Below are 22,580 nucleotides of genomic sequence, written 5' to 3'. Positions count from 1 at the left end.
GTGAACGGGGCTGAGGTAAGTTGAGGAGTTAAATGAGGCGGTGCAGGTGACTGTGGCTTCTAGAGTCGGAAAGGACCTACGTGGGGCTAGGCTGGTGTGCTTGGGTGACTATCATGCAAGCTGGGCTCTCTTGGGGTCCCTCTTCACCCTCATTCCCAGAGGTCCTTCATCATCTTCTGGGTTGGTGATTCAGGTTTGCTCTATTACGTTGCCTTGAGGAAGAGCAGAGGGAAGGCAGAGGCCTTTGAGATGCTCTGCTCCCATTGATTAACAGCTTGACTGAGCAGAGCGTTGTTGACAGCTTTCCTTCAGGACTGGATATATGTGAACATGGCATCTTCTCGCCTTGAGTATCTGTTAGGAAATGGGGAGCTTCAGACTCCTTTCCCTCCCTTTTTACACAGGTTTGATCCTGAGGCCCAGGTTGGCAGTGAATCTGAGGAGAGGAGAAAAAGATGGCTAGACTGGAAGCCAGCAGGTCCCTGCGATCCTCCTGGATCTACATCCTTTGGTGCTGGGGCTCTGCACATGAGGGACACCCTCATAGGGTACATGGGGCTTTTAGTTCTCCTCAGTTTTGAGTACACATTATATTTAACGTATAATACAAATATATAATTGAGTAATGTTAGAATATTATTTTGAGGGTAGGTGAGACAGGGTCTTACTAAGGAGCTCTGGTTTTCCTGGAACTCGCTATATACATCAGGGTGGCCTCAGACTCAAAGAGTCTCCACTTGCCTCTGCCTTCTGAGTGCTGGGATTAAAGGCTTGCACCACCATGCCCTGTGGTCTCCAATCTTTGAATATCTTGACTGTGGGTCAATGTTTATTTACTTGATGTTGGGATCAAACCCAGGGTCTCATGTGCGTGAAGCACATACTCTACCAATGAACTTCCCAGCCCTTTTGTGTGTGTGTCTGTGTTTAGGCACACAAGCATGCATACATGTCCACACAGATGCCAAAATATCACACTGCACATGTGTAGAGGTCAGAGGTCAGAGAACTTGCAGGGACTGGTTTTCTCCTTCTACACTGTGGGATCTTTGTCCTCAGGCTGGAGGGGTGCGCTCGAGAACTCAACCCATCTATTCTCTCGATTTTCTTCATTCTGCCTGAAATAATGGTACTTAGTAAAATAAATAAACAAATAAAAATTTTTCCCTCTTACTTAGGAGCACAGTTTGGCCAAGAAACATCTCTTGCTAGGGCAGATGTGTGCGAATTTGCTGTTTTATGTGATGGGTTCTGTCTACTTGGACAGCCAGCAACAGCTGCACAGTGCAGAACTCGAAGGGAGCCAAAGAAAGAGGGAGGTTCATAGGCAGAGAGATCGTTGGGTTGGTGGGGGTCAAGCGTTTTTACTAGAATTCTAGGCAGATGTTATTTTAGGAAAAAAAAAAATTCCAGGCATTTTTGGAAATCTGTTTCGAGAGGCATGTGGCTGGAATCCTGGGCTCCCAGCCAGGGTCTAGCTTTGTGGAATTTACCCAGTTGAATTTAAAACAAAACAAACAAACAAAAAGCAAAACCAAAAGGAAGGTTCAGCTCATAAACTCTCAGCGTGCGATCCCTCAGGGCGCTCACTGCCTCTCAGGGGCAGCCCCTGCCTCTGTGCTCAGAAGTGAGTCTAGGCTCTGGGTGGTGGCCTACTTGACACTGAGTCCCAAGAGTGGCTGTTTTGACAAGATCTGAAAATGATTATGTGCTGGAAACTCTGGGAAGTCCAGGGCTTTACCAAGGTAAGAATGCTTTTTTGATTTCCCCCACTGACTATTATTGCGAGATGGTATTTTGGTGTTTTCTTTCGGAGGTCTGGGGTGTTTATCTAAGTGCCCTCTTCTTCAACAGACTTCATTCATCTGTGCTTGAGGCCATATCGTAATCTTCCTAAGCACAGGATGGATCCTGGCTACTGCTGTGTAGGATCCACCAGAGAAGACTGCTCCGATGTGAGTGTAGGCCAGTAGAAAGTCTTAGCCAGAGGGCAACTACATCTCAGGAGGAGCTTTTAAACACAAAAACCATGTCTGGGTAGACATACTAAAGTTAAGAACAGTTAGCCAGAAGTGGAACTACAGAAGCTAAAAAGCAAGGTGAGATTTTCCCAGAATTATCGACTTTGATGGATTCGATCTTCATTTTCCTTTATGGCCTGGATGGTACTTCCACCATGGAGTGAGTTGTGCTACGGTCTGGGGCCCTCTTTCACTTACTGTCTTTAATTCACATTCACACTTTAACATACTTTCCTACCACCAAGGATGTGGGAAAATGGTATAGGAAGTTGACAAAAGTTATATTCATGTCCACTTTAATCGCAGAAAAAATAAGTGACTTTTTCTACTGTTTAGTAGAAGTATAATGTTCTTACTTGTATATAACATAGATTGAAAACCTGTCTGAGGCATGGATGTTCAAACACTTCATGCTGGGTCCCCAGTTACAGCACATTAAGTAGCACCCATGTGCACACATTCTGAAGGGGCCTCTGCAGCTCGGCGGGTTGGCGCTTTCCCACCCAGAGCTGGAGACACTTGAAAGGATAAGCATGTTATGCTGGAGGGAGCGGAAACATGTCTTATTTTAAATATAAAGAAACTGTCATGCACCTGGGTACTGTGGCTTGCGCCCATTATCATGGCTTCTTGGAAGCTGAGGCCGGAGGATTGCCTGAGATCAGGACTTTTAAGGCCAGCCTGGGTAATATAGCAAGTGTCTTTCTCTTAAATATGGGAGGCTATAGGTTGGATGGAGAAGGATGGAGAGAGAAAGGAAATGAGGTCTGGGGCTGATGGGATGCATCTGTGATGGGTCCTTACCTGGCAGAAGCAGGGCCCTGGGTTCTGCAGAACCAAACAGACAATGTGGAGGTTTCGCCTGCTCACGTACTTGCTTGGCATTGAGTTGACAGCAGAGGTTTAGAAAGTGGCTTCATGGAAGATGAGCTGGAAAGAAACAGCCGTGTAATGACGAATGTATGCTGTGCATCATGATGGATCAGTCTGTGTGAACCACAAGCCCAGCAGCAGTATGCACTGTGGCGTGATGGTTTAGTGTGTGTGAACCAGCAGCAGTGTGCATCGTGTCATGATGGTTCAGTCTGTGTGAACCACAAGCCCAGCAGCAGTGTGCACTGTGGCGTGATGGTTCAGTGTGTGTGAACCAGCAGCAGTGTGCATCATGTCATGATGGTTCAGTCTGTGTGAACCACAAGCCCAGCAGCAGTGTGCACTGTGTCATGATGGCTCAGTCTGTTTGAACCACAAGCCCAGCAGCAGTGTGCATCATGTCATGATGGTTCAGTCTGTGTGAAGCACAAGCCCAGCAGCAGTCCCAAATGATTATTAATGAAGCAGACAGATTCTTGTCACCTAGTGATGTTGGAGTCAGTCACTGATGGATTAACTCCTGACTCATGGGCTTGTGGTGACGCTGGTTTAAACAAGCCAACCATGCTACAGTTGTCTGAAATCACACAGGTACTGATGGGTAGTGGAGGAGATTTGAGGATGACGACTAAGGACCGTTACTAGGATTTTGCATTTACTGTACTTTTTATGGTTAGACTTTGCTCTTCTTACTTACTTGGGGGAAATTTTTATTGGGCCAGCAAGATGGCTCAGCAGGTAAACTGAGAACTTGAGCATTACCCCTGGGACTCACATGGCGAGAACTGACTTCTGTGAGCTGGCCTCTGATCTTCACACATGCACAGAGTTCAAGCCCAGAGGTTTAAGATTCAGAACAGATCTCTCTCTCTCTCTCTCTCTCTCTCTCTCTCTCTCTCTCTCTCTCTCTCTCTCTCTCACACACACACACACACACACACAGTCATAGGCAAACACTCACACACTCATAGGCAGACACACACACACTCATAGGCAAACATACTCAGACACACACACACACTCTTCCTTATTTATTTATATTTTTTGAGGCGCTCACTATATAGCCCTGTATGGCGTGGTAGGTGAATTCTCCTGCCTCTGCCTTCTGAGTGATTTGAAAACTACATTGGTGTAGTCTGTCTGGTTCCTTACTTTCCTTTCCTTTCCCCTGTTTTCCTGTCTTGCTTTCTCTCCTTATCTGTGATGTTTCCTGTAGTTTAAAGACAGGAAATCAAGATGGTAATGCAGACCTTTAATCCCAGCTCTTGGGGAGAAGAGACATCGGGGTGGATCTCCCTTGAGTTTGAAGCCAGCCAGGTCTATATAGTGAGTTCCAGGACAGCCAGGGCCATAGAGTGAGACCCTGTCTCAAACAAAACAAAACAACCTCCCAAAACCCAAACAAACAAACAAAACAAGCACCAACCAACCAAATAAACAAGCAAAAAACCAAAAGATAGGAACTTGATACCACAAGGACACAAGTCAGGAGAGTTCTGTTTGCAGGGAACCTTTGTTCTGGAATCAGATGACAAGCCAGTACTGGTGTCAAGCTCTAGAGTTAACCCTCCTCACCTGGCTTCCACGCTGGGCCTCCTCCTGTTGCCCCACCTGGCATCTCCAGCCGTGGCATCTCCTGTTCTGTTCAGTTGGTTTCCATGGACATTGTGTATGTCAGGCAGATGCTCTACCACTGAGCCTCGGCCTAGTCCAGTGCTGCATCTGTCTGCTGGCAATATACAAGAGTTACATTAAGACAAATCGAAATGATCCTGCCTGATTGTACAGCCTAGTGGGGAAGATAAAGCCGACAGATAAGAGGTATGCAGGATTCTGTCAAAGCACAGGCAGCCCTCTCTACCTTTAAGCAGGTTGAAGTGACACATTCTAAAGATGAAACATGTGATAATGTTATGCAAGACAGAGGGATGGTATCAGAAAACTCATCTGCCCTTTGTTGCTACAGAAAGGGGTACCAGCTATAGCTTCTGTCTCCAGCCACATACCTCTGGCTGCCGCAACAGACATTGGTGGAGGTGAATGGCTGAGAGTAGCTCCAAGTGGGTTGGAGATGCAGGATGAGTACCTGTATCCAGGATGCAGGTTCAGTATGTAGCGGAGGTCCAGAGAGAGTCTCTAGGGATGCCTGTGGCTCCTTTCTGCAGGGATTGTTGCTTAGAGCAATGGGAGTTGTTCAGTGAAAGAAGTAAAGGTGGGTAGGGAGGTTGGGCGTGGTGGAGCCACCTGTCATTCCCAACACTAGGGAGGCTAAGGCCAGAGGATTTCAAATTGAAGGGCAGCTACAGTGTACACCCTACTACTGAATACGTACCCAACCCTTTCTGTACTTCCTGAAGGTGACCTGGTACAGCAGAGGTGTCGAGGCTTCAGCTCTTCTACCCTCGTGAGTACCAGTGATACTCAAGCATACATTTAACAATGTTGCTGACCCATCCCTCTGGCTGGAGAGATAGCTCAGTGGTTAGGAGCACTTGCAGCTCTGGCAGGGAGCCCAGGTTCAATTCCCAGCACCCCTGTGGCTGTTTACTGTTTGTAACTCTGGTTTCAGGGGCCATGACACCCTCTTCTGGCCTCCTCAGGCACTGTACCCATGGTGCACATATATACATTCAGGCAAACGCTCATTTATATACATATAAATGAATTGAAGGGTTTTTTCTTTGCTGTTGTTAACAGAGCTCTGACAACTGGTAAATTTGCTGGCTCTGCCTTTGCATATGTCCCAAACCTGGCCACCTTTTCCTGCCCCCATTGTCGGCACCCGTGTTTTCATAAACCACCTCTTGCCTGCATGATTGCAGCAGCTTTCGTGATGCCCCCACTGCTTCTGACCCTATGCCCTTTCCCTCAGGTCTCAACACAAGCTACTCTAGAAATGTCGATCAGATTGTATAGCTCCTGCTCAGACGCTTCCTATGGGACGCCCAGGAGCTTCCCTTAGCTGTCTGTCCCACGCAGAGGCAATGCCAGAGGCCCTAGGTGATCTCTGGGCTAAGCTGACTTCTCTGCCACACAGATAAGCATCTTCCCCAGGGCCTCAGGGCCTTTGCCGATCAATGCTCTTTCACAGCTCAGAAAGTTCTGCCTTTACAAATCCCTGTAACTTTATGTGCCAGATGTCTTCGTGTGCTCCCTTCAAGTGCATCCTCTTATAGGGGCCCTCCTTGTCTCCCACTCTGACCCACTGCTGGAGCAGCATCTGTCTGGGATGCTGATCCTCTGCTGACAGTTGGTGTGCACAGGGAGGGAGCCAAGTTGGTTGCACCTTCCGGCTGCTCAGCTGGTGTTTCGCCCACATAGCGCTTTCTCACCTCTGGGTGTGGGCAGGCTGCGTGGTGCCCGGTGGCATCAGCAGGGCCGTGGGGTGGGGGTGGAGAGGGAGTGAGGCGTGTTGAGATCTGCACAGATGCGGATGTGGGCATCTCTTTGATTTTGGCGAGCAATGGTTAGAACTCGGTTTTTGTCAGAAATGTCATTTATAAAAAAGGTAACTATGAAGCACCTAAGGGGGAAGAAAAAACAAACCAACCTCTGGTGGCTCTTAAAAGAACACAAGGAAAGAGTGATGGAGGGCAGAGAGACTGCCGAGCTGTGAGGAAGAGGCAGAGAAGCACACGCTGACTGTGACGTAACTGTTCAGTTAGAGTTAAGATCGGTTTTCCTTTGTGAGAGTCATTTTGTGTGTGGTGCGGAGGGGACACATGCCCCAGCACCTGCGGAGGTCAGAGGACAGTTTTCAGAGGTCTGTTCTCTGCTTCCACCTTCCTGAGTCAGGGTCTCAGGCGGGCTTCTGCTACCGAGCTGTGTGCTTGGGGTCTATGAGCTCCACCCGCTGCTACTCTTCCTCCCCCCCCCCACCATCCCCACCCTCACCCCTGTCCTCCTGTCTCCACCTCCCATCTTTCCGCAGGAGCACTGGGATTGCAGATGCATGCTACTGCATGCCACGTTTTACAGGAGTCTCTGGAATTAAATCTGTTCTCTGGCTTGCACTCCAGAGCCTTTACCCACAGAGCAATCCCCCTGCCTATATAGCCCCAACGTTTAAATAGTACTCACTCATGTGCTATAGTTTGTGCTCTTCAGATGCTGAGATTCTCCTAGTATCCTGTGGCAGAGCATACTTGTAATCTCAGCACTTAGGAGGAGCTAGAAGCAGGAAGATCAGGAGTTCAAGGCCAGCTTGGACTACTGGAAACTGTCTCAAATATAAGACTGAAAACCCACATAAACCAAGAAGGAATACTGTAATGAATATTTCACATAGTATCTTTCTGTGGTTGTTTTTGATTCCCCTTTGAGTCAGGGTCTCAAGTACCCCAGGTTGGCTTCAAAATTACTATGTAGCCAAGGATGGCCTTGAATTCTTGATCTTCCTGCTTCTTCTCCTCTAGTGTGCTGGGATCACAGGCAGGTGCCATCACATCTGGCTTTGTTAGGGAGACTTTCAAAAAACTTTTTTAGGTTTGTTTTTATTCATGCGTGTGCCTGTTAATGAGTGCCACATGTTTGGCACACCCATGTTGGCCAGGGGAGGCCATTGGCTCTCCTAGAGCTGGACTTACAAGTAGCTGTGAGCCACCCAAGGTGGGTAAGCGGTTTCATCAGTTGAGCCATTTATCCAGCTTCCTGTGAGAGAGCTTTTAAAGCCACTTTGCTTAGAGGTGTGATACAAATAATGAAGATTTATCTTCAAGTAAAATATCAAGACCCCATGGCTGTATAAATGCTGCTTTGGTTGGGTCTGACGGTTTAACTTGATGTTCTGGCTAACGTAAAGAAATACAGGTTTAGGGCTAGTGGGGTGATTCAGGAAGTAAAATCACATATGAGTTCCTGACAACCTGGTTCAGTCCTAAAGGTGGAAGGAGAGAAAGACTCCATAGTCCTCTGACCTCTCCACCTGTGTGCCATAGCCTCCCTGGCCACACGTATCCACACACACATCCACACAGATAATAATAAGTGCAAACATTTAAAAAAAGCAATACAAGCATTTTTAGCTGTGCTTGGACACACTGTGTTTGGAATGATGCATGAAGATAGACCTGGTTTGGAAAGTTTGGGACAGGGTGACCTTGAGTCACCCTTGCCCCGAGCTGGACTGAGATAACAGATCCCCTTGTGATGGCTGGGGTTGGGGGTAATGGCGAGGAGGTCCAAGGAAGGCTGCTTATTCTGTGATGTTTCTCTGTGCTATGGCAACTCCTTGTGAAAGTACTTGTTTTGTGGCTGTCTTCTAAGTAATTGGAGATATTTTTATGTGAGGACTTTGATCTGACGAGAAAGTTTAATTAATATTCTGTTCCAGAAAAGCTCAGATACGTAAGAGTTTGTAGCAATGAGATCTTCGTGTGCTTGTGGTATGAGTGTGTGTGTGTTCACATGTATGCGTGTACGTGCATGCATGTGAAGAGGCCAGATGTTGATCAGTATCTTTTTTGATCAATTTCCCGAATCTAGATCTCGTGGATTTGGCTAGCTTAGCTAATCAGCCTGCCTTGGGGATCCCAGCTCCTCTGAGCATTGGAATTACAGGCAGGTCACTACACCCTCTCAGTCTTTCTGTCTGTGCTGGAGATCTGAACTCAGGTTCTTATGTTTATACAGTGGAGATTTCAGCCACTGGCCAACCCCGAAAGCCCCAGAAGCTGCTTCTGATAGGAACACTGTGCTGTGTGGTTATGTGTCATTGAACTGAGATGTTCACGTCACTTGGGGAAGGTGTCAGGATGTTTGTGTTGCTGAGATACCGATTTTTGAGGCGTCTCCTTCCAAGCATGACTGTACCCTGGTTGTACTTGGCAGACTCCTACGGCTTTAGAATGTCCGCCACCGCCTCCGCCAGTGGCTCTGATTCCCCTGCTGAGACAAGCCCTGCCTGTTGGAATCACATTTTTCTCCAGTGGAGTTTGCAGCTCACCTGGCACGCGGTGCTGCATGAGGTCTTGGCTTTGTTCCTGCCTTCCTCTCCTTGGTCTCAGTTACTACTGCAGCAAGGAGCGAGGGCCCCAAAGGTGAGACTCAGAGAGGCATAATCTCACTGGGAGGAGTAGGGGGAGGAGGGAGAAAGGATAGCTTGGACATACCAGGTCAGGGCCAGCAGGCATCCCATGGTACTGGGACATTTCTTTTAAGATGCCATGTCAGATTTATGCACCAGTTTTAAAAGATGGGCAGGCGGGAGTTCAGTGCCCAGTGCCATGTTAAGTGGCTTACAATTGAATATAACTCCAGCTCCTTGGGACCTGATACTGTGCCACCCTCCCCGTATACAAACCTACAAAACAAAAATAAAAATTATAGAGAGGATCGAGGACAAGTGTAGTTTGACAAAAAGAAGCCAGAAACATTCACTCAGTTGCGGTTTCAATCCAGCCCCATTCAGTTTTTTATGAACTTATTAATTGTACAGGCCAGGTTTCGTTATATTTCAAACATGCACATAATCATGTTGGTCAAGTTGTCCCCCCTTATAAAGATTTTTTTTTAAGATTTAAAAAATTTGTTTTGTTTTGTTTTTTGTTTTTGTTTTTTTCGAGACAGGGTTTCTCTGTATAGCCCTGGCTGTCCTGGAACTCACTTTGTAGACCAGGCTGGCCGCGAACCCAGAAATCCGCCTACCTCTGCCTCCCAAGTGCTGGGATTAAAGGTGTGTGCCACCACCGCCTGGCAAAAAATTTTTTATGTCTATGAGTATTTTGCCTCCGTGTATGTGTGTGCACCACATGTGTGTCTGGTGTCTGAGGAGGTCAGAAGAGAGTGTCACATCCCCTAGAACCGGAGTTACACACAGTTGTGAGCTGCCATGTGGGTTCTGAGAACCAAACCTGGGTCTTCCCCAAGAGCAACAATTGCTCTTAACTGAGTCATCTCTTCAGCCCTACGCTTCCTCTTTAATAAATACATAACTAAATAACTAACTAACTAACTAAATAAATAAAAATAGCAGTTGCACAGAAGGACCCTCTGAGATGGAGACATAGAGACACCTGCGTGGTTAACTCAGAATTTGAAACTAGTGTGAACAGTTGCAGGAGAGCATACTGAGGCGCTGAGGGAAGTGGCCTGAGAGTGACAGGCAGGAGTAGAGAGCAAGGTGCCTGGCATTGTGGGGTCTGCTGCCATCAGCACTGGGCAGGCAGTACTTTGGGGCAAAAAGCCTGGCTGGGATCCCAGTTTGCTACCTGGGAGCTAAAACCCCGTCAGGGTGACAGAAGGTTGTTTTAGATGCTGTGAAACACTGGTGGCATCAAGGGAGAATGGCCAGTCAGGTATTATCTTCCTTTTCTAGAGCTGGAGGGAGGATGTTACATCCCTGAGCCCATGTCATTTATTCTCACCTCCAGCACTGGACCTTGGGGGCTGGCTACCTTTGTGCTTTCAGTAACTTCTTGTGGTTTTTATTTTATTTTTAAAAAGAGTTATTTATTTATCACACACACACACACACATACACACACACGTATTCTGTCTTCATGCACACCAGAAGAGGAAATCAAATCCTGTCACAGATGGTTGTGAGCCATGATGTGGTTGCTGGGAATTGGACTCAGGACATGTATGCTCTTAACCACAAGCCTTCTCTTCAGCCCCAAGCCTTCTCTTCAGCCCCCTCTGTGGCCTTTATTGAGATGAGGTCTCTGTATGTAGTCCAGGCTGTCTGTGTGTCTGCCACCAGCCCTGGGTTCTCAGTAATGCTTGCTAACCCACTCACCCAGCTTCCTGGGAGAGGACTGTGAGTTAGCATACGTGCTTCATTGATGAGGCGCTCCATCTCCAAAGACTTGCTCCTTAACCCGCTCTGCAAGTCTGTTAAGGTCTTGGACGAGTGCCATTTTATTTATGAAATCCACACCCAAGTCCCTGTACAAAGTAGGCCTTCTCCCTCCCTGGCCCTTTAGTGTGTGTTTGTAGTTCTTGTAACACAGGCTTTGTATTCTTTCTGTCCGGACCCTAAAAGCTTCCAGGCCAGTGAGGTGAGAATTTTCTTCTCTGCAGAGCCAGAGTGGAGGCAGCTTCTCTCTGTCCACAGGCCCTAACTCTGTCATGTCTTCCCTGCCGTGCTTCGGGACACCAAAGTCGGCACACAGCCCTCGAAAACATGAAAATTGTCTGTGTCCTAGGCTTAGTACGTTCCAGATTCTCGTGTACAGCTTGATCCCGTTTAGGGTGAGTTTGTGACCAAAGCATGCAGGTAGGGTCAGGTGTGCTGTGTGCTGTGATCTTGCTGCTGGACTCAGCTACCTCCTCCTGTCTAATAGAAAACCTAATAGTCTAGGTGTTTGCCCGACTTTGAACTCTTTAAGATACGTTCATGTACACAGCAGGCTGTTGCACATTTCATGAGGGTACTTTGACCACCTTGCTCACCCAAGCTCACTTTCATGTTGAACATTAAATGTGCATTCACAAGGGGGAAACTGAGGGACTCGAGCTTTCTCTTTGATGAAGAGTCCTTGGCCACACCCCAGGCCAATAAAGTGAAAGATCCAGGCCGAATTCCCGCCTTCTTGTTCTCCGAGGCCTTCCTGGCATATTGAACTGGCAGCCCGTTTTTGTTTTTATTTTCATCTTAATTAGTCATGCTACTGAAAGCAGGCATGCAGCCGTGATCTGCCGAGGGTGTGGAAGGGTGCTCCTGGCTCAGCGATTGGAGGGAAATGGTTGCCGTATGTGTCAGCCTTCCCTGGGAGGACACGGGGGTGGGGGAGGGTAACCCCCTTCTTGGTGTTCCCAGAGCCAAGCTAGAAACTGTAACTAGGGCTTCGGTGGCAGCTGTGTCTAAATTTGGCGGCTTGGTTACCGCTTTGGGGAGGGGATGCCCTGAGCTTGCCCACACAGGCTGGGCTTTCTCTCCCCCCTTCCTTACCACGTGCTTTACGGAAGAGCAGGGCGGCGGGGGGTGGGGGGGAGCTTTTATCTGGGTGTAATGTGAATTGGAAGCATTGGGGTTATCGTTTCCTTGGGCATTGGGTACAATGGGAATGCTTATACAGGAACACTGTAGCTGGGAGCCTGGAGAAACCATTTCAGACAGAGTGGACGGTAGAGACATTCACAACTAACAGGATCTTCCCCGAAACGTGGGTTAGTGAAGCCCCTTATGGCCACTGTTCCCGGGACTGGCCTCATCCAGATATGTGTGCAACCAGTCCTTCATCCCAGGTAGCCATGTGTCACTCGGTGTGCCCTTCAGAGGGATACAGAACTTGCAGCTAACGGCAAACTATGGCTGCAGAGCTAACCTACCAGGAGTGCAAGCCAGCATCCTGTGTCTGTTATGATCAATACTCTCTTGGCACTGTCTCTTGGCCTGTGTGTTGTTCTCTCTGTCTTTCTTGGTTTGTAAGGAGAGCAGAGTGCTAATGTGCTCCTGTAGTAAGAAAAACTATGTAACCCAGCAGAAGGTGACGGTCACCGCTGTTCTATGCACCAGCATCTTGTGTCGGGATTCCACCTGGGTGCTGGTGGGGACAAGAGGCTCAGGAGAAAGAGGAGTTCCCAGACCTCGGGTTTTAGACAGGTGCAGGTAGGGTGCCAATGGGAGGGAACCTGATGTTCTGTACCCCAGTCTACAGGGGACTTTTCAGAGGACTAGAGAGAGGAGGAGAGGCTGGGCCAGAAGGAAGTCATGAAGGGAGGCGTATCTTCCATTACTACTGTCTACTTAAGTGACAGATGGGTGATCCGTGTGAGTCCTGGATAGCTGGCAGCTTTTCAGAGCAGTAATCTTACATTTTTCTGCGCAATCTACCTGAGGCTTAACGCCACCTGAGTGTTAGGGAAGCCGTTAAACGGGCAGTGGCAAGACCTTTGCTCCCGCTCTTTTCTCCCCCTTTTTTATGGCTGGTTCTGTTTGCAGTTCTTTGGGGCTGGGGGCAGGGCACGCCTATCACCCTAACAGACTTGGCATCCTTTATGGAACATGAGGAAACCATTGTGCAAGAAGAGCCTTAGCTCTGAATTCACCTGTCTGGCCCTAGGTAGCCCTGCATGGTTGGGGGGCGGGGTTCTGCCATGCTCATTTACATACCCGGAAGTCAGCAGTTGTGCAGTTACTTGATCGAGTGTCAGAGCCAGGCTGTAAGCCCAATCTTTCCTATGTTTAGGGCTCCTTTACCAGGAAGCCCCTGTCCCCTGAGATAGAAAGCAGGCAGAGTGTCCTGCTTTCTGCCTCTGGTGCTGCCTGCACTGTCCTTTGCATCCTCCTCCTGTTTGTCTTTCTGGGCTCAGTCTTCTATGCACCCTGATTGCTATTTCTGGAGAGTCGGCTTTCCTTACCAGGGCTACAGCTGTTATGGTTTTCAAAAACTGCTCAGAACCTCTAGGTTAGGGAGTGTGGCTCAGTGAGGAGTGCTTGCCTAGTATGCTCTAGGCAGGTCCTGGCCCACATCTCCAGTACTGAAGGTGGTATGGGGGGGCAAAGGAGACCTACTGTGTTTCCAAGGCTATCTCATGTGTCACTTAGCTGTGTGATGATTCTAGACTTGTGGCTGCCTATGAGGCCACTATGGTAAGAGCTTGCTCCCCTGTGCTGGGAGCCCACATGTGAGATTTGGGGTGAAGTCCTCCACTTCTTGAGAACTGGACATCACTGGACTTTCACTGACCCCTACAGGACTATGTTCTCACTGCAGCAAACACAGAAAGCCAGGAGCTGACAGAGTCTTCCCTGGAGGCTCTGCCCTGCAAGATGGGAGGACCCCATTGTTCTCCAGTGTCCTGGCTGTGCTGGATACCATCCATACACTTCAAACTTCAGGGCACTGCCACCCCAAGTGACTTGAATCATTCTGAACTTTGTGTGGCTTATGTACTTCATCTGTCTGCTATAGGCCTTGGGAAGTCTGCTCAATTAGTCTCCCCTTCTTTACATATTATGAACCTAGGGAAAAACTTTTTTTTAATGCCAGAAATAAGTCACAGAGTCATGATGTTCACTTGACCGTCCCTGCTTTCTAACTGTTTAAAGCGTCAGGAGCTTTAGGGTGTAGAAGACAGGGGCTCCTTTTCAGTGTCCTGGACTCAATCAGAAACACTGGCTGCCTCTGGGGCCTGGTGGCCACTCCTGCTTCCCTCAGTACCCAGATTAGATTTAGAGGTCTGCGTTCCAGTTTGTTCTCAGAAAATAGCTGGACTACCTAGCAGTGCCAGGTGTTGTTGTTAGGTTCTGGGGAAAGTGATGTAAAGAGAGACAGGAGGTGTGAATAGGAGGCCAATACTTGAGGGGTACAGCTGTAAAGAGACAGTGACCCCACTTAGTGCAGCCAGAGAAGACTGGAAATTCTCCACCAGCTTCCTGGGACCAACCGCTTCTGGGAGGGACAGGTCAACAGGAGAGCCTGCTAAGCCCAGTTCCCAGATGTAGTGTGTGTGTGTATGTGTTTTGCATCAGTTCTAGATGCCTCTGAGCTAGGAAGCCTATCTAAGATGACAGGCCCTTCCATGTAAAGGAATACTGAAGGCCAACATGTAAGGGGGATGTGGTGTCTTAGGTTGGCTCACAGTGCCCCCTGGTGGTAGTGACGAGCACTACACCTGTAAGGTTGGGCCTGCAGTCAGGAGCTTCCCACTAGGCCAGTAGTTCAGGGGTCACCCAAGGCCATCAGAAACACAGATAATATTTGCATTAATAGTCATCACAGTAGCAAAATAACAGTTATGAAGTAGCAACAAAAGTCATTTTATGCTTGGGTCACCACAGCATGAGAAACCTTTAATAGGATTGCATCATGGGGAAGGTTGAGAGCCACTGTTCTAGGAGAAGCATTTTAAAACTGTCTAGGTGTGTACTCGTAAATCCAAACTTCATCTGTCTGGGGCTCCCTGGGACTGGCTATAGATTTGGGGACTGGACAGTGCTTGGCTTAAAGGCTCCTGACTGGTTCCAGTGGGTGGGAAAACCACCTCTCCTTCCTTTGTGTTTTAGAAACAGGGTTACAGTGTAGCCCAGGCTAGCCTAAAAACATCTGCTCTTTCTATCTCGGGCTCTTATGTGCTGGGGTGACAGTTGTGGATTACAACAACCAACTCTAGAAACTTTGACTTCTATCATATTTACACACTGCTCGCCAGAGTTTGTGCTGTCCTTCCACCATATGGGGTCCCAGGGATGGAACTCAGGTTGTCAGATTTGGCAGCGAGCACCTTTACTCTCTGAGGTGCCTCCTAGGTCCCAAACTACACCAGTCTTGTAGATGGAATTCTGGTGGCCATGTTAGTGTCCATCTAAGCACAGCATCAGTAAAACCACTGCAGGGGTGGCTATAGGGTGACTCTGGCACATCCCTCTCAGAAAACCTGGGCTCGCTTTGTGAGAAGACTTGAACACTATTGGCCGTTATTTGGCTTAATGATATTTTCAACAGAAATGTTTATTTCTCTTCTACAGTACTGAATACAGCTGACAGGGTTGAAAGGTAAGAATGGGGCCTAGAGAGATGGCTCAGTGGTTAAGGGTGTTCTGTTGCTCTTGCAGAGGAGCTTGGCTTGGTTCTCAGCGTTCACATGCTGTTCACAACTGTCCATTACTCCAGACCGGGGAGGGGGAGGGGGGAATCTGGTGCCCTCTTCTGGCCTCTGAAGGCAATGCATGCATGTTGTGCACAGGCATACACTCAGGCACAAATATACACAAAATAAAAATAAATAAATCTTAAAAAGAAAAGAGACCTGACCTTACTCTTGACAATACCATTGAGAGAATTAAAATTGGAACTGGGCTGGGGTGCCGCTCAGGGTGCTTCCCTCGTGTGGAAGTCATTTTGTTGGGCGTGCACATTGTTGGGCGTGGAGAACTGTAGATGTAACAGGGTTCACTAGAGACCGCTCTTTCTGGGGACGGTAATTTATTCCCTTCCCGCAGCACTGATTCATTGTGAAGGTGGTGAGCAGCGGGGGCGGTGGTTGAAACAGTGTTCTCCTGCACAGACCACTCTGGACTGGACCTCATATCAGTCCTCCTCGGTCAGAGCCACAGGTGCTAGGATTATAGGCATTAGCATCACTGTCCTTGGCTTTTTCTAGGTATTTTAAACACTGGAGTGATGGCTCAGCGGTGAAGAGTATTGGCCTCTTTTTGGGAGGTCTGGCCTTTGATTCCTAGCACCCACATGGTGGCTCACAACCTTTGTAACTCCAGTTCTGGTGGATTGGAGCCCTCTTCTGGCCTCCTTGGGTACTGCATGTACATGGTGCACTGGCATACATGCAAGCAAAATACCCATACATGTCAAATAAAAGCTAAAAAAAAAAAAAAAAAAAAGCCACTATTCTGAGCATGTACTCATTAAGTTTGTTTATGCCTTGAGTTCATCTTGAAACCTGCTTCTCTTTAGTCACCTGCCACCAATAGAATTTGTTCTTAATAGTATTTTTGTTTTAATTTTTGAGATGTTTAATGAAGGTGAAGCTATTTGGTAAGAGGCATTTTCTCTTTTAAAAATTTTCAAGAGTCATTTTCTATGACTTGTCTAGGTAAAAGCAAGAGGCTGTTGTGTTTGAGAGAGTTTACACTGGCGACTGCACTTTTCTGAATTGCCAGTGTGATTTAAAATTGGCCCCTAGAGGGAGATGTTGTATTGAAATTTTACATCCTGTTTGAAGAGCTCTTTTATGTTGTTTTTTCCAAATTTCACAAATGTGTGTTAAACCCCTTTCAACAGTGCACAAAATGATCCTGGGTTAGTTAAAAGAAGTACTTAGAACTGGTACTGTTTTGCAGGGAACAAAAATTAAGACATAGGTTAATGATATACTTTATGCAACATTTTTGACACAGTACATTTTAAAGCAAGTCAGTTTAAGCAATTCCACATCGCAGAAATAGCCTGATACACTAGGGTCTTTCCTTGGAAGGACGTGCTATAGAAGGAACTTGACAGACAATTTACATCTACCTGGTCCATACTTAGGACCACTTGAAATTTGACTCTATCCCTTCCCCTATGGCTCAGGTCAAGGTGTCCTGCCAATCCAAATTCAACCTCCAGAGGCCAGGGGAAAGTGGAAGGAAAGGCGGCAGGGTTGTCATCTGACACCCCACTCTCCACCCCACCACTAGACAGAGAGACACACTAGTAAGAAATTTGATTCTTTCTCCTACATTTGGATAACAGGTGTGCACCTGTTTAAAGACTCCAACTCACATGTTGAAGACCTATTGTGTGCTGATTGGAATTTATGCATAGTGTGGCAGGTGAGAGCTATACAAAGCTCCTGTCTTGCCTTAGAGCTAAGTGCAGGATGGACCTCAAGAACATGGCCTGGACCTCTTAGTCCTTCCTTGGTCAGGGTTCCTAGAGGAGAGCTCCCACCAGGTCTTCAACTTTGCATCCTAAAGAAGTCAGTCTTAAGTGGTTTTCCTTTGTCATCAATGCAAGGGTATTGTTGTGGTTGTTTTTGGTGGTGGTGGTATGTGTGTATGTGTGTGTGTATTTTGAGAGGTTTCTCTGTGTTGCCCTGGCTGTTCTGGAACTCACTGTATAGATCAGGCTGGCCTCGAACTCAGAGATCAGCCTGCCTCTGCCTCCTGAGTGCTGGGATTAAAGGTATGTGTCACATGCCTGGCACAAGGTTTTAACTTAAAACTCTATGTAGCACTGTGGCTGTGGCTGACATTCTTGAGGCCCTGGTCCCATCCTGGGCACCACATGATTTCCGTCTTACAATGGCATTGTGGGTATTAAGATAGGTCAAGCCTATCTTGGCCCGCGCTGTGTCTTGGATGGTTGTTTGTACTTTGCTGAGGAATGTGCAAAGGATGTGAACATTCGGAGATGCCTGGAAGCCTGAGTTCTCACACATCCAGCTGATCAGTTGATGCAGGACACCAGCTCATTTCCTAAAATCATTTTTGGATTTTTTTTTTTTTTTTTTTGCTTTTGTTGTTCACGGATCAGTTTAGACTGATTTTAATTGCATGAATGGTGATGGGGAACCACCTTTAGACAGAAACCATTGTCTAAATGTGGAACCACTGTGAATTTTAAAGAGAACAGTCGACTGGACTGGAGGCGGGGACCTGATAGCTCAGTGGGGGCTGTGTGTTCCCAGTCTTCCCAAACTTGATACAATGTTCCCTTCTCTGAAAGGCTCAAGTAGGAACATTTGATTCTAATAAGTATCTGAAAGTGCTGTCAGACCCCTGGCTTTTAAGCTGCCCGTGGGTTTGGCTGATGTAGACTAACTCAGTAGTCAGCTTTCTGGCAGGCAGAGTGATTGAGTGGTTAGCCTGGGCTTGTGTCTGTGGTGACGGCGCCATCTCTGTTCCACCAGGAGGCTGAGCCATAACCAATATTTGTAGAGTACCTATTGTATGCTGTGGTGAGACTTATACTGACGACAGCTGGGCCTTGGTTTTCGTCTTTTCCACAAGTAGTTTACTTTGGTCATCTGATACCAACTGATACTAGTATGTGACATAATCTGTGACTAGCAAGAACACACACACACACACAAACACACACACATCCCGTATAGACATTCACCTCTGCAGTTCTGAATGTTCATAGCTCCCTGTCAGCTTTGTGTTTTAAGTCAGGTGCTTCCATCTTGGTCCTTTGAGGGCCTTATTAATTGCTTAGAATTGTACTGCCTTTAGTTACTAAGCTTTAAAGACACTGCAGTTGGATGTGGTGGCCCACGGTTGTCGTCTTGATATCAGCAATGCAGAGGCAGGTGAATCATGAGTTTAAGCCAACCTTGACTATAAAGTGAGACCCGGTCTTAAAACAAAAACAAGATCTCCATCACCAACAAGAGGCATAGGAGCTGAAGGGACAACAGAGTGGTTCGTAGCACATTCTGCTCTTACGGAGGATCCTGGTTCCGTTCCCAGCCGCCACATTGGGCAGCTCATCACTGTCTGTAACTCTAGCTCCAGGGGTTCCAAGAACTCTTCTGGACTCTGTAGGTACCTGCATCACATGCACAGCCCCCACTCTATACACATAATTAAAAATAAAAATAGCTCTTTTAAAAAAGGACATATGTCTTCCCAGGGATTACTATCTTGCCTTTTCACTTTAAAGTGGAGAGCTTCCTCCTCCACCTTCATTACAGAAGGAGAACACCCCTCGTGGGTTGATGAGCATTGTGGAGAAATATGAAAACAGCCAGCCATTTAAAGCTGAGCGAGTCTGAGCAGGCATGGCGGCACACAGCTTTAACCCCTGCACTGGATGGGCAGAGGCAGGCGATCTCTGTGAGTCTGAGGTCAGTCACATCTACCTAGTGAGTTCCAGGACAGCCAGGGCTTTAATTTGAGACCCTCATCTTTGGCTGAGGGGGGGGGGGACACGGAAGCTGAGCGTGTCTGCATCTGACTTTTGGGGGAGTTTGTTCTTTCCTTTTACCACATAGGTCCCTGGGATTGAGCTTGGTGTCCCGTTGCCTACAAACCATCATATTTGATGTTGAGTCATGGAGGAGAAGTTGCTGAGCGTTTTGTGTGTATCCCTCCATCTGTAGGGGATTGCTTCAGTCTTAAAATAAGTGAAGGCAATGAAGTCTTGGGAGGGTGTGACGGAGCTTACTCAGCAGCCCAGAGAGGTCTTGGAACTTGTTTGTGGCAGTTCCTCTCCCTCTGACTCGGACTGCTAGAATTACAGGCTTGCACCACACTGCTAGGCTGCAGCAGAGTCACTCAGAGCAGGTCTTTTCCTTTCTTCCATGATGCTGATGAAGCTCAGCACTGCTCTGGATTTGAACTTGGAACATTTTTAAAGTTTCCATGATTGGTCACAACCTCCCAGATGAGTTTGGAAAACAGATTTTTAAAAAGTATTTTTTTGTACATGTTTTTTTGTTTTGTTTTGATTTTTGGGTTTGTTTGTTTTTGTTTTTGTTTTTTGCCAGCATGTCTCTGTGCCATTGCATGCGGTACCCATGGAGGCCGGAAGAGGGAATCAGGTCCCATGGAAATAGAGTTACAGGTGCTATGAGTGCTGGGTACTGAACTCAAGTGTTCTGCAAAAGCGGCCAGTGCTTGGAACCACCTCTCCAGCCAGCTCCCCACACCCCCGTTTGTGTGTGTGTGAGAGAAAGACAGAGAGACAGACACACACACACACACACACACACACACACACACACACANAGAGAGAGAGAGAGAGAGAGAGAGAGAGAGAGAGAGAGAGAGAGAGATATCTGTAGGCCACTCACTTGTCCCCGGGTCTCAGTTTACTCTTCCAAGGACGGATTTGCCTCTGGTGTCCTGTCCATCTGTACAGCTACAGAGCTTAGGAAGGAAGTCACATGTACCACTGACTTTGAAAATGTAAACACTCGCTGTGTCCCTGGACATAATAAACCCATCTTACAAAGAAACAAAGAAACCTTGTACCAAACAGAGCACACCCGGGTGGAAGCCCTGGATCCCCAGCCCTTGCAACGAAGTCCCCGAAAGTTGAATTCCCTGTACTTTGCTTCCACAGCAGATTTTCTTTTCTAAACTTTGTGCTTAGCCTCCCCCACAAACAAAACACCCCAAAACTTGCTGGGGTTTACTTCCTCGGCCTCGGCCTCTGCCGGCCTCTGGCTCCGGAGAGGAAAGCCTCTCCTCACCCCCTGTGCCTCACTGCCCCCGCCTCTTTCTGCTTCCTGCTAACTCTGCAGCGCCTGGAGCCTGAGCCGAGGCTCCAGTGAGCATGCTCACAGCAACCCTCTCCCCCCTCCCAAAAGCAGAGGAAGCTGGTTTACATACGAGTCATACCAAGCATAGCCCGCATGTCAGTGCAGTCAGCTTGCAGCGGGCTGTGAGGGAGAGTGCCTTTGTCCTGAGAAATGTGCTTTGTGTTTTTCTTTTTTTACTGCTTTCTTTTTAAACCCCCAAGACAGGCTTGAGAAGACTTCTGAAATGATTTTTTAAAGCCGAATAGAAGACACAATCAGACACCTTCCACAAGCCCTTGACGGGTTTTGTTTGAGTCTGATTTTTGTGTGTGTGTGTGTGTGTGTATGATTTTTTTAAAACCTTTTACATACTTTGTTTTGATCTCGTGAGGCTGGGCCTCTGTCTTCCTGAAGTTTTAGGAGAGCCTGGAGCTACTCAGCTAAGACTGAGTTTGAAACTTTCTCTTTGGGGGTGAAAGCAAAGAACTGCTTTTCTTTGCTAGCCGGACAGATAAATGCTGTTTATGAAGATGGACCTGTTGAACTACCAATACTTGGACAAGATGAACAACAATATCGGCGTTCTGTGCTATGAAGGTAGATGTTCTAGAATGTACTCTTTGCTTTTGTGAAGGCCACTCCTCCTTTGGAGGGGGGCTCTGACTGGCTTATGAACATTTTCTTGTCTTTTTTGTGATGGTGGAGGAGTGGAAAGAGAGTTGTGTACCATTTCAGGACAGTTCGCTTTTGCCCGGCAGGAGGGTGGCAGCCGGGGAGGGCTGGAGGAGACACGCCGTTAAAAAGTTTACTTGCGATGTACTAGCAAGGTCTGACAAGATCGTTACATTATAAGTGATTTTTCTCTTTTGATTTTGTGGGCATTTTATGCATAAGCAGGAATTTACAGAAGTAAGGAGAAGTTAAACATGTGGGTGCTGGAGTAGAGGGGAGGGGCCTTGGGACTTATTTTTAAACGTAACCGTGTACAGTGTTCGGTGTGGACCCTTGCTCTGAATTTCATGTGGTAGAGGAACAACAGCAGAAAGCCACAGTAAGTTGTTGTTTTCCTGAGCCATTGTCTCAGGCATTGAGTGTTTTTTTTTTTTTTTTCCTGTGAGATTTGTGGGACTGGCAGGGCCTGGTGTCAGGGAGCCCAGGCCAGGCTCTTTGTCTGCCGCCCCATTTCCTGTGCAGAGAGCTGACAGTGAGACAGGCTCCCTCCAACCCCAGTCCCTGGCAATTACACCCTAAGCAGCCAGAAGGCTGAAGAAAGTGGAAAATACCCCCCACCCCTAGATTTGCCCATCACCTCCCCTTCCCCTGGGCACTCCCTGTAGTAATTTAAGCTTCTCTGGAGAAAACCCTAATCCCATCTTTTGGAATCTTACCTACGTGCGATTTGAGACCAGGGTAATGGGGCTGAGTTGTGGCACTGGCCGGGCAGGGAGAGCCCTGGGGCTGCCGGGGAGTCTTTCCTGGTTTCTTCCTGCTGTGGGCAGCAGGCTCTGGGCTCTCTCCCCGAGTAAGCCAAGAGGGTTTGTCTGCTTTTTCTTGAACAAAAGTTAAAAGAGGGAGCAGAGTCGGTTGTGTTTGTGTAAAAGTTTAAGATCTGCTTCTTAAGTTGTTGAAAACATATCCTTTCTCTCTCAAGCCTGCTTTAAAATTAACTCTATGGGGGAAAAATCTCATTTAAAGGGGTTTTGTTGTCGTTTTGCCTTTTAAAAAATAAGATATCACTTTACTTTGACAAGTTTCCTCTCCATATAAGAAGCACTTCAGCTTCCAAACCCTCTCATCTCAAAGGCTGGATTCTCCAGAGGCCACCAGACGCGATTTCTGCTGGGATTCATGTATTGTCTTAAAAAAAAAAAAAAAAAAAAAGAATCCACATCGAAGGCTTAAAACTTTTAATATGATTTCTTTGTCAACAAATAATCTTTAAAAAACAAAACAGAGTGTCTGGCTGGCCCGGGTGAGGCTGCTAGGACAGTGGTTCCTTCCTTGTGTCCCAGGAGGAAATTCTGCAGCCCCCCAGGTGTGTGGTTCCAC

General features: G+C 47.5%; 1 protein-coding gene across 5 annotated transcripts in view; it reads left to right on the top strand.

Moving 5' to 3' along the window:
* Vgll4 (vestigial like family member 4) overlaps positions 1-22,580 on the top strand; it is a 105,020-nt gene that overhangs the window by 24,922 nt on the left and 57,518 nt on the right. Inside the window, exon 1 of one of the 5 annotated variants that reach the window (XM_021165071.2) lies at positions 1,561-1,745. The exons of 2 other annotated variants lie outside the window; for them this stretch is intronic. Coding sequence is in view for 1 of the 3 variants with exons in the window: in XM_021165063.2 (XP_021020722.1) it covers positions 21,047-21,128 (82 nt within the window). In the remaining 2 variants the exon portion in view is untranslated. 2 more of the 5 variants (XM_021165063.2, XM_021165066.2) reach the window with 2 other exon arrangements.

This window comes from Mus caroli, chromosome 6 (genome assembly GCF_900094665.2).
Source record: "Mus caroli chromosome 6, CAROLI_EIJ_v1.1, whole genome shotgun sequence".
Classification (NCBI taxonomy): domain Eukaryota; kingdom Metazoa; phylum Chordata; class Mammalia; order Rodentia; family Muridae; genus Mus; species Mus caroli.
Note: the sequence above shows the minus strand (reverse complement) of the source record. Positions and strands in the feature narration are given on the sequence as shown.